This window comes from Anabrus simplex, chromosome 2, assembly GCF_040414725.1.
Source record: "Anabrus simplex isolate iqAnaSimp1 chromosome 2, ASM4041472v1, whole genome shotgun sequence".
In the NCBI taxonomy this organism is placed as follows: Eukaryota; Metazoa; Arthropoda; class Insecta; order Orthoptera; family Tettigoniidae; genus Anabrus; species Anabrus simplex.
This window is the reverse complement of record NC_090266.1, coordinates 215238104-215251113: the sequence shown is the minus strand read 5'-3', so window position 1 is coordinate 215251113 and position 13010 is coordinate 215238104. Positions and strand designations below refer to the sequence as shown.

Below are 13010 nucleotides of genomic sequence, written 5' to 3'. Positions count from 1 at the left end.
CCTTCATCCTCATAACATGCCCAAGCAATCTCAGTTTATTCTTCTACAGCCTATCACTCTTTTTATCCCTATCTCTTTTCTGACCTCAACATTTCTTACTCTGTTGTTTTCTCAAGATCGATATGGGCAATACACAACTTCCCTACCATGCTCCTCAGGAACTTCATCTCACTGCCCTGAATTTTACTCTCATTTCTTGCTGTCAAAGCCCAGGTCTCTGATGCATATGTTAAAACATTGCTGACCAGATGTTTGAGCTTCTCACATACCCTGTGGACCAGATATTTATCTACTGAGCATACTAGAGTGTACATGATTATAAAAATGTACATAAATATTAAACTAGTCAAGATTTTATCTTTAAAGTTGATGGATCTGTCTTTATAAAACTATCTTCAGCATCAATTCCTTATACATCATCAATGTTTACATCGTTGTCGTCATCAGAGTCACTAATAGTTAAATATTTTATTTATGAGGTCCACCTTTTCAGTACAACACCGTGCAATGTGCTACATTACATCTTTGATTTTAGTTTGGGACTAGTTTCGACCTAAAAACTAGGCCATCGTCAGCCATAACACAAATTACAAAATTACATCAAATGATCCAAAACAATGTACAAACACAATGGCATTAAATGAACTGTGTGTAAAACACATAGGAATTAAAATAAGACTGGATACTTAAATGTGTTGCATTTCGTTAAAAAGTTCAGTGATGTGAAGATAATGTGTGATCACAATGACATTAAAATTAAGTTATGCACATAATACGTTGGCATTAAAGCAAGACATTTGGATGCGATGCATTCCGTTAAAAGAGTTGGTGCTTCCAGTTAAATGTTCTTAAATCCTCATGAAGGTCTAATTAAATTGGCAGTTTCTGAAGTGCAGGTGGTAAGGTTTCACAATTCAATGCGGAGCGTGAAGTTGACTTAAATAAATAAATAAATAAATAAATAAATAAATAAATAAATAAATAAATAAATAATAGCCAAGTTAGTGAGGAATATGCTGAAGATAAGAGGGCCAATTAAATGGCATAAGTTGTGTGAGACTCGCCTTGCGCTGCAATGTGTGGAGCATGGCTTGTGTGCCTTACTGACACGGAGGAGTGGAGTGATGAGGTTCGGCGGAAGCATTAAAGGATAAGTGCAGGGCAGGAAGAAAGGAGAGAGCGGGAAAGGAAGGAAGGGAGAGGGAAAGGAAGGGGTTTTTAAGACGGGGTCGAGGGTTGTGGGAATACAGGTAATTGTTGAGGGAAGGTGCTGTGAATAGAATGAAAAATCGAATATTGATTTTTTTGTTTGACTTTTCTAAAAATATTAATAGAAAGTCAAAATATTTAACTTCTCAGAAATGTCATTAAGATTGTAATTTGTATTAAAATATTGATCCAAATGTATGAAGCAGCTTTCTGTTCTATTAAGGAGGGGTCCTGCATTCATGACCTTGAGGATTTTCATATCCTGTTCTATGTCTGTAAATTTGTGATTATAATTGTGCATATGTTGTCCTACTGCTGAAAATTTATTATATTTCAGGGCATTGACATGTTCTGAGTATCTGATGTTAAAGCTCCTCCCAGTCTGTCACCATTAAAAAAAATTGCAACTGTTACATTTGATCCTGTATATTTCTGATTTTGAGAAATCAAAATTGATGTAGATTGCAATTTTGCATGGTGTTTTATTGAAAAGGTGGACCTTATAAATAAAATATTTAACCCTCTCTGTGCCATGCATATTTGTTAGATAATAGCCAAGAGTGCCATCCACTTTTTGTTTGACTTGCAACTCTCTAGAAAAAAATTCATTACTCTCTCCATTTATGTCCATTTTCATTTAAACTTTTTTCTGTTATGTAAAAGGAATGTCCTTTTGAATTAATGACACTTTATATCAAAAAACATTCATAGTTGAAATTAGAATAAATCATGAATTTAAAAATTTAAAATTCAATTAATGAAAACTCACTTTATAAGGCAAATATGTAGTTCTAAAAATCAGCATGACACACTAACTGTTGGTATTTCTTGTAATACGACCTCTTGACTGTCATTTTGGATAAAATTATGATATTTGGAGTGATAATTGGCCATAAAAATTAAAATAAACCTATAGTTTCAGCATCACGAGGAGGGGCATGTTTCGGTCTAGGTAACTCAAGGAAAGGGTGAGATGTTTAGTATCGTAAATCACTGTCAAGGGTAACTTCAGTGAATAATGGCAATGTGGTGATATTGTTAATACTGATATTACTGTGGAAATGTTTGCTACTTTCTAAATTATCTCTAACCATGGCAATTGGCGGTGTTCCACTTACGAAATTCTTTTCAGAATCTTTCTCGCTGACTGTAACCTCACTAGAAGTGTTTTAAACACTGTTATGAAGTCCAGTTCACTTTCTGACAACATAATCATTGTCATTCCCTAAACTATGTATTTAATCAGCTTGATCATCATCGTTTGCAAATACGTCATTGTGTAAGTCCACCACTGTTGATATGTGTGTGATATGTGTGAACACGACCTTCACATTTTTTAATATTTAGTCACACTGAAACAAATAATCTTATGCAGCTCCTAGTGGTAAATTTGGGGACTGTGCACCTTCCTTGATTAGAATATACTGATACGTGCTACCATCTGACGGAAAAGGAAGCACTACGATGGTTTCTAAGAGAGTCTGGCACTTTTGACGAGTTCACAGAGGAATGAAAAATCATCCTGTGGCACTCAAAGAGTTAAATATTAATGTAATCACAGTTCAATACGGATCAATCATCATGAAGTTTATATCCTATAATCAGAGTCACTTGAATGAATGAGCACACTGTTTACAAAGGAAAAAATTAAATGTATCCTCCTAATTCAATACAAAACATAATTCCATCATTAGATGGAGCAATAAAATTTTATTGTAAAGTGAAAACTGTCAATATGGAATGATTCTAATATCATGTAATGAGCACACTATGTAAATTAGGGTATGTAAGGGCTTGAATATCACTTCCACTATCACTCTCACATTCAGTTTCCACTAATTCGCAATCCTTTTGAATGATCATCGGCATACAATTCTTCTAAAATATCGTCGTCAGCTAACACTCCGTAAAGGTTTTGTATCTTAGAGGCGAAGCTTTCACGGTGAACCGTGTTGTTGTTTTCTGTACATTACGTACAGTTTGCCGACGTTTCAAATACATTGCAGTATTCTTTTTTTACTTTCCAAATATTTGAAATATTCAACAACCTCAAGGTTTTGTCCCCTGATACTAACGATTCCTTTTCCTTCTCCTCTTGTCATCACCACTGTTTCGCTCTTCTCCACACTAATTTTCATACCATATTTCTCAATATTGTCATTTAAAGTCTCTAGTTGGATTTGCACTTCTGTATTCTTGACTCCCCAGATCACTGTCATCTACAAACAACAATATTTTCATATCCCCTCCATATCTTGTCTTTGTTTCCTTTAGAATTTCATCCATAGCTATTATAAACATTAGTGGACTCTGGACATAACTGGAACAATTCTTATACATTGCTTTCACTAGTTCCCTCGATTGCTATCCTCATCCTTTTCTTTCCTGGGTTTCCCACGCCTTTTCTCTATTAATAATTATTGTATGCCTTCTCTGGATCAAGGAATACCATCACAAGATCTTTTCCATATTCCCACTGTTTTTCCATCTGTAATCTCATAGTAAATATAGGGTCTATCATTAACCTGCCCTGTCGAAATGCATACTGCTCTTCTTCTAAATTTCTTTTCATCATTCCTCTCATCCTCCTCTCTGTTATTTTGTCCAATGTTTTGGCTATTTGTGACAACAGTGTAATTCCATGATAATTGTCACATACCTGTCACCTTTCTTAAATACTGGTATTATTACACCTTTACACCAATAATCAGGTACTTGCTTTTTCCTCCATATACACCTTAGCAACCTATATAACCAATGAAGACCAATAGGTCCTGCTGCCTTTATCATTTCCATTCCTGCTTTTGTTTGTTTAACAGCCATTTCCACCTCCGCCATTGCAATATCACTCTCAATTTCTGGATCCTCCTGATTTACCACTACACTGTCTTCTGCATCATTTCTCATATTCTGCAGTTTATCAAAATCTTTCCACTTATTCCTTATCTCCTCTGGTTCTGTTATTACATTTCCACTCTCCTCCTTCATTTTTTTGTGTAGATTTTTCTTTTCTCTTATTTTTTATCAATCCATACATCATTATTTTTCCATCATTTACATTAATTTCCAACTCTTGCGTGAATCTCTCCCAACATTTTTTTTCCCCCTCATTTACCACTTTTTTACTCTTACTTTTACTCTCCTGATACTTAATCTTACTTCCTTCTTTTCTACCTCTATTCCATTCTTGCCATGCTTTTTTCTTTTATTTAACAACCTCCTTCACCTTTCCATTCCACCATTCCAGTAGAGTCGGGAATTTTAACCATAATTGGCACAGGGGTATATGTATGTGTCTTCTTCATCATATCATCCTCATCACGATGTGCAGGTCACCTACAAGCATCTGGCAAGCCATACGCCACTTCAATTTATTTTGTAGGGTAAACACCAAATGTGTCGCCAGAGATTTTTTTATGGGGCAACATCTTATGGCTTGGACTGCCAAATGGGCTTCTTTCCACCCTTCAAAAATCAGATTACTCCTGCTAGGTTTGAACCTGAGATTATGGGATCTGGACACCGGCAATCGATCACTCATCTGCTGATCCACAGAGGAAACTGAGACTTGTATATCTTCTTCTTCTGTAGGCATTTGTCCTACCGATGGCAGGGTCTGCCGTGTGGATTCGTTGTCTCCATTTAACTGAGACATGTATATGTTGGAATATTTTTTTATTTACTTTCAAAATTTCTTCAGAGATACGTAGATTATTGTTTAAAAAGCAATCCTACCCTCTTGCAGTAAGTGTAATATGCAATACGTAAATTGTTGATGTAACATGGTTATGAAATTAGTCTATTCCTTTATAATGTCCTCCCACCGATCTCAATAGCTGCAGTCGCTTAAATGCGGCCAGTATCCAGTAATCGGGAGATAGTGGGTTCAAGCCCCACTGTCGGCAGCTCTGAAGATGGTTTTCCGTGGTTTCCCATTTTCACACCAGGCAATTGCCGGGGCTGTACCTTAATTAAGGCCACGGCCGATTCCTTCCAATTCCTAGTCCTTTCCTATCCCATCGTCGCCATAAGACATATCTGTGTCAGTGCGACGTAAAGCAAATAGCAAAAAAATATAATGTCCTCCAAACAGTCTTTGTAAAGTTAAAGAATGCCAAAACTTCAGTGGTACAAAATAATTTCCATGGCAAAGTGTCCTTCATTTTCTCTTGCTAGTGGTTTAACTCGCATTAATACGTCAAAGGTTTTTGGTGATGCAGGGATTGGGAAGGTAGTAGCCATGGTGTTAATAAAGGTACAGCCCCAGCATTTGTCTGGTGTGAAAATAGGAAACTGTGGAGAAACATTTTCAAGGCTGCCAACGGTGGGATTCGAACCCGCCATCTCCCAGATGTTTGGTCACAGTTACGTGGCTCTAACCACAGGGCCAACTCGCTCAGTTTTTGTCGGGCATTCCGGCATTGTCATCTGGTCACCTTAAGTATATATTACAAATTACAGCAGAATTTCCCACGTAGAGTATTTTATTTCCTTCTTTTTTAATTAGGTAGCCACAAACCTACTATGCTGGCGTAGCAGGGGAGGAGGTGATACTCCCACGTGGCGCGTCCCAGGTGGCGGTTAGGGGGGTCCTAACCAGCGTGCCGGCAGACTTGAGCGAAATAAAATAGCTCCCGCGGACCAAACACACATCCCCCTGTGGGTGGGGGATGCAGGGGAAGAATACACCCATGGTATCCTCTGCCTATCGCAAGAGGCAACTAAAAGGGGCAACCAAGGGGTGATCGAATTAGATCCACGAGACTACCTGTAATTAGTCCCAACACGTAGGGAACACCATGGGTCACTTTTACTTGTGTGTAGTACCACTATGTTAGGTACACAATAGGTTTGTGATTGTAGTGACAGTGTGTGAATCAGAATGAGTTTTACAGTACCTGTGATTAGTATCGCTATGAGCAACACAATGAGTAAGCGACACCATGGGTCTGCCTTGCCTATGATTAGTACCCATGATGTGAGGAACACCATGTAATAGTAAGAGTCCCTGTGATTAATACACCTATGTGAGGAACACCATACATTTGTGTTGCCTGTAAATGGCACTGCAATGTGAGAAACACCATATGTCTGTGTTACATATGCGCATTACCTGTATGTAGTAACGTAATGTGTGGAATACCGCGAGTCTATGCTACTTTTGATTAGTACCGCAACATGAGAAATACCATGGTTCTATTTTCCTAGCAGTAAGTAGCATTATGAGTGGCTGATGACCTGAATTTTGGACCCCTTTAAACTACAGGCATCATCGATTCAGTTTTGTGTTTTTTAGAAGCAGTCCTTGGTCAGTAATACTATTGTTTAATGCTAGTTTCTGGGAATGTTGGGCATTATGGGTCAGATCCACTGATTGTTTTAAATTCATATCCATCCATCCATTACCGGGCTGAGAGCTTGCATCCGGGAGATAGTAGGTTCGAATCCCACTATCGGCAGCCCTGAAGATGGTTTTCCGTGGTTTCCCATTTTCACACCAGGCAAATGCTGGGGCTGTACCTTAATTAAGGCCACGGCCGCTTCCTTCCAACTCCTAGGCCTTTCCTATCCCATCGTCGCCATAAGACCTATCTGTGTCGGTGCGACGTAAAGCCCCTAGCATCCATCCATTCATTCTTCGTCATCATGTTTTGAATTCTGGTCAGTGGATAATTTTGGACTTTTAAATTATCATTATATTTCGTCTCATTCCGTATCATTAGGGGCCAGTGACCTAGATGTTAGGTCCCTTTAAACAAGCATCATCATCATCATCAATTAGGAAGCGATATTTTAAATGTAGCGTAATTCACGGAGCTAGTTTATGGAAGCATGGGACTATTAATCTAGTAGAACAATAATCCGTCCATTCACTGACGTGTTGTTTTATGTTTTTCACTATCTATTTAATACTGGGGCTTGTGCATCAAGTATGAGTTATCATTCCATCAACTGGTTTCATGCAGCACCTCATACTTCACTATTCTGTGCTGTTTTATCTCTGCATTAACTGTTGCAGCCTCCATCTGACACTTTCCTCTAAATTTATGTGAACTAGTTTAGGTATCTGAACATGTCCTATCAGTTCATCTATTCTGAGTATAAAAATACTTCAGCACAACCTATGTACACTGGTTCATAGACAAGCTCATATGAGTGAACGGTCTCATTTTGGCATAATATTGGTTTAAAGATGACAGTTGTTTTTATTTATTTTCTCCTTTAATCAGTTTATTCAGCTTTTCATTTTGCTATGTAATATTCTGATTTGATACAGAAGTCCTTCTGTGTATTTTTTATTACTTTTTTTTATTTGTTTCAGAATGAGTACCTTGAGCGAAATCCTAAGGGTCTAAATCCAGTACAAATTAATGATATAGTATTTTCTCTGCATGCTTGTTTTGCAACTTGCGTGACTGTGGCCCAGTGCTTCATCTATGAGGTAATGTATTGAGCAATTGTTGTGTTGTTTTGCTTTGTTTTGTGTTGTTCATTTACACTCTCTTTATGCTTGCACAACCATATGGTGGCACCTCAATGATGATTATAATAATGATGATAATAATTTCATGTGGCTATTTCTAGCCTGGTGCAGCTCTTATAAGGCAGACCCTCCAACAAGGGTGGGCAGCATCTGCCATGTGTAGGAAACAGCATTTTTTCCTAGTGGAGGATTAGTGTTGTGTGTGAATTGCAGGTACGTTAGGGACGGTACAAACACCCAGTCCCTGAGCAAAGGAAATTAACCCCATCTAAGGTTAAAATCAAACCTGGAGCCCTCTGAACCAAAGGGCACTATGCTGACCATTTAGTCAAGGAGCCAGATATCATTATAATAATAATAATAATAATAATAATAATAATAATAATATGGTCTTGCATATTGTGTAAAGATATTTTGATTTGACGTCATCTAGGGTACCTACATGTCTGTTTTGACGTTCTGTTTTACACTACCAGATGGAAAAGAAATGGATCTCTAGCCAAGTTGTTATTAATTTTATCGGGAGAACACCAGATGCATCACCAGAGATGTTTTACATGCTGACATCATATGATACGGAGTACTGAATGGAATTTGTTTCACCCTTTGGGAATCCGACCAACTCTGCCAGCTTTCAACCCGCAATCTGTAGATCCAGAGGCTGACACTCTACCACTAACCTGTAGAGGACCTCAGCACACCAATAATGCTTCTTGTATGAAGTACTTAAATGTTGAAGATGACAGGCAGTGAACGTTATTGACTTCTTCCTCTGTTATGAAATAGATTGTAGTTGGATACTTACAGTATGTGTGATGTAATGATTACAGTTTTTGCAACTTGTGTGGTTTAAGAATTGCAGAAACTATGTAAAGTGGACAAGATTTATAATTATTGGACCCTGACCATACAGGCAGGGCAATCTGTAACTAAGGTTTATCACTGCTCAATAAATTCAGAAAATTAGGATACAATATGACATTCAGAATAAGGAACAAACTTCCCAGCAGAATTCAACCTAAAAGGGGTAACATCCAGCACAGTGACATGGTACAAACACAGATGCCCCAAATTCTACATTGGAAAAATTTGTAAAAATTTCAAAAGAAGGTGCATGGAATAAATTAGAGCAACCAAACATGAAGCAAACTATTCATTTACTGATCATTCATTATGCACAGAAAATGATATGTATACATAAACACAAGCATAGAAATTCTCCATATCAACTATAAGGGGTACAGTCTTAACACTATAGAACAATTGGAAATACACACACACACATATACACGTGCTCTGTCTTTCTCCCTCTCTGTCTCACACAAAGCATTAACATTCTTAGTCAGGAGGCACAATTCAAATCCAATATACAACCATATCATGGGAACTACCTTTCTAACTGTAATACTGGTAACGAGCACGACTTTCAGGTGTTCCTATCCCAAGAGTCAGTTGGTGAAGCCTGCAGAATATAATCAGAGAAAGTGCTCTTGCGAGACAACTTGTTTAACATAAAACCTCCATTCTTAAACATTGGATCGTGTATGTCTAATATTATACTGCCTGGCCTAATACACCTTCTTTCTAGCTCGCTTGAACTGATCTTCAAATTTGCAGGTGTTGTGTAGCCATCCTGTCAGCAAGATGATGTGCAGGCTGATAAAGGTTTATAATGGTGTAAGCTGTACAATGTTATAGCTGATGATAACCTCTGGTGAGATTAGAGGTACAGTAGAACCTCAATTATACGTTCCCGGAAACTACGTTTTGCCGGATCATGCATTCAAATTACGTGGTCCCTCGAGCATCCTAATTAAATCACATTGTAAAAATCCTGCATTATCCGTTCCTCGAAGAAACTATTTCCCGGATCAACCGTCCAGAAATTTCACTCCCATCAACGCTAAAACCTCTGTCACGGATTTTTCAAGAAACTGTATCTTACAAAGGGACGGCTACGGCATACTTACGGATCTTAGTGTTGACGTCCTATCGTGGTAATTTGAGGAAATACTGTACTGGAAAAGCGATCAGCGGTGAACTTGCATAAGGGATCATCTTACCATCGCATTCGGCTAGTAATGTTTAGAGAATCCTCGGAAATCATAAAGCAGAGAGTGCCCACAACAACTGGAAGGAGACACAGCACATTTCGACAGCTCTATTTGAAGACGGAACGAGTTTTGGCAAATGTTCGTACTTGCAAAACGTCTACATTATGTCCGGGCTTAGATGTTCATTTTTTAACTTTTTTCGAGTATATCGCCGAACAGGTTTTCGGCATTTCCCTCAGGGCACTGTATAGTCACTGGGCTTTCAGGCATGAATTGAAACTGCTCCCTCTTAAGTAACACACATTAGTATTTAATATTATCGTATACGATTATGTTATCGAGGCCAGAACAGATGTTGCGCCTTACATACATAAAGCCATGGGAGGTTTTGGGATTGCCTATTACTGTTTTCATCCTAATAGAAGACAGAGAATTTTACGTTTTTGTGTAAAAATGTTATAAAAACCACAGTCATTTTATTTGTGCACATTACATTTAAAAACTTAGTATCATTTTGCACTTGTACAGCGAGTGCGCTTTCTAACTGACCTCAAGGTCGCGAATAATCGTAATTTCGGAAGTGTTAATGATATATTTTCTCTTTCCAATCTGATTCTGATTAGTGATGGACAGAACTAAATATCATGCATTCGAGAACTTGAGGATTGATACTTTGAAACCTTATTCTCGAGTTCAACATAACCTATAAAAGTCGATGTAGGCCTAATTTATGCGGTGGAAGATTTCCATAAACTGACTAGGAACAGTATACCGGTGACCAAATTAAAATGGAAGATAAAAAAAGGGATTTTGCCATCATGTTGGACGCCTTTATATCTAATGTGCTTTGTTTTATTAGATTAGAGAATGAAAAACTACTTGTGGTCGATTGTTGTTTGGCTTGGCGTTACGGATATTAGATTTTTCGAAGAGTTTGGCTGATCGAAGTTGCTGAACTGAAAGAAGTTTTCAAAGAAATTTGATGAAGTTTTCAGAGGAAACTAACAAACTGAATGTAAAGTTTCAAGATTTTAAAGTCACGTACCGGTATTAACGTTTGAAGCCAGCCCTACGGTCTAACTTGCCTGCCTCTCACCCGGAGGGCCCGGGTTCGATTACTGGCCAGGTCAGGGATTTTTACCTGGATATGAGGGCTGGTTCCAAGTTCAGTCATTCTACGATTACCTTTAATTGAGGAGTTATTTAATGGTGATATGGTGACCCTGGTCTTGAGAGAGACAGGAATAACAGCCGAGAGGAGTCATCACACTGACCATGCGTCACCTCGTAATCTGCAGGCCTTCGGACCTAGGGCGGTCGCTTGGTAGGCGGAAGGCCCATTGGGGCTGTAGTTTGGTTAAGTTTAGGGGCGTTTGTAAGATTATAAGTATACTTATTTCATTTTTGTGATGTTTGGCCAAATTGCTGATGGTTCATTCGTTCCCAGATTTTCCATTTTCCCGCGTTGTACGTTGTTTTTTTTTCGTGGTCCCTCCAAAAACGGAGAATCGAGGTTCCACTGTAATGTTGTTCTTTTACAGAACACACTAAATAAACACACCTCTGATGTATGGTCCCTGTGCTTGTCAAAATTGAACATGGCTTGCAAATATATGAGAGGGAGTTGTGGAAAAGAGACTGAGGAAGGTAGTAGAACAATAATGGGAAGAAGAGTAGCATGATTTATGAAAGGGCAGATTAACAGTAGATTTAATATTTGCAATGTGACAGTTGGTGAAAAAAATGTTGGGAGTATGATAAGGATGTAGTGGTGACTGTCATTGATATCCAAGAGACATATGATAGTGTAGCCAGAGAAAGAGCATGGAAAGGATTAAAAAATAAAGGAGTTGCAGAGGAGTTGAAACACATGATCCACGCATAGTACAGTACAGGAAATGAAAAAGCAGACTGAAGATGAGTATTGGAAAGACAGATTGGTTTGACAGCTGGCCTGAGACAGGGAAGTGTGTCGCTATCATGGACAAACTACAGTAGGAAGTCGAAAGTAAGATGGATCCAGAGAGTACTAGAGCTTGGTTATTTGCTGATGATATTGTGATGGGGTGAAAGTGAGCATACAGTTAAAATTCAGTTAATTCCTTGGAGTGAAGTAATAGAAGAATGCAGCATGAACTTAGCTAAAGACATGAGTAAAACTATAATGGTGACAAGGAGACAGAGGACTGGAAGAGTCATAATAAGTTACATAACGAGCCTCTGGAAATAGTTAACACCTTCATGTTCTTTGGATGTGTAGTGTTATAAGATGGGACTATAATACAAGAGATCAGTAACACTAATAGGGTGCAAACGAAGATTTTATAAGATTGCATGGGATGTAGAATGGAACGGAATGGGTATGAAAGAAGGTGATATTCAAGACTTATTTTGTCCCTGTTCTGAGATTTAAAGCAGAATAATACAAAAATTGTCTGAAATGGTCCACCTTTTCAATACTATATTACATAATGTTTATGTTACATTTTTTAGTTGAGGAACTAGTTTCAGCCTTCACTGGCCATCATCAGCCATAAAACAAATTTATACAAATACATCTGATAACTAAAACAAATGTACAAACATGCACATATGGCATCAAAAGGAATTAATGACATCTAGAGCTCCTGAATTGAACAATGTACACAACACTTACATATAAAATGGAATTAAAATAGGGATCTTAGTGAGATCTAAAATCCTTGGATGCGTTGCATTCTGTTGAAAACATGTTTCATTAATGCTTCTTGAGTAATTATCTTGAGAACACTGAAGTTGTCAAATGGTGTGTCAAGAACACCACACGAAAATATGTCTAAATAGGTGGCACATTCTTAGGTTACACCTGGTAAAGAAGTAACTTTCACAATTCAACACGGTGTCCATGTAGTTAACCTAAATAAATTATAGTGAAAAAATAATGAACTAAAGGGAGAGAGAGTGCTTATCAATCGTTACAGCATGTCGTGTGTAGCCTACTCTTGTGTACCTCATACTAACGGAGAGGAGTTGAGACTGAATCGTAAGGGGGAAGGGAGAGGGCGGTGAATGTTGAGGAATGTGAAAAGAGGTATGTACCTTTAAAGGTGGTAAGGAATGGTAAAGACCCACTATATTATAACTGAGAAGTAAAGAGACTAAGAAGGAGGTGCAGTTCGGAAAGAAATAGAGTTAGAAATGGCTGTGGGAGAAAGGAGAAATTGAAGGAACTTACTAGGAAATTGAATCTAGCAAAGAAGTCGGCTAAGGATAACGTGATGACA

General features: G+C 38.0%; 1 protein-coding gene across 7 annotated transcripts in view; it reads left to right on the top strand.

Moving 5' to 3' along the window:
• The window catches only part of Ctns (Cystinosin), a 636400-nt gene that overhangs the window by 334595 nt on the left and 288795 nt on the right, over positions 1-13010 (top strand). For all 7 annotated transcript variants that reach the window (XR_010859250.2, XR_010859248.2, XR_010859246.2 and 4 more), the window contains exon 7: positions 7532-7651. Coding sequence is in view for 2 of the 7 variants with exons in the window: in XM_067140511.2 (XP_066996612.2) it covers positions 7532-7651 (120 nt within the window). In the remaining 5 variants the exon portion in view is untranslated. The remainder of the gene's footprint in view (positions 1-7531; positions 7652-13010) is intronic.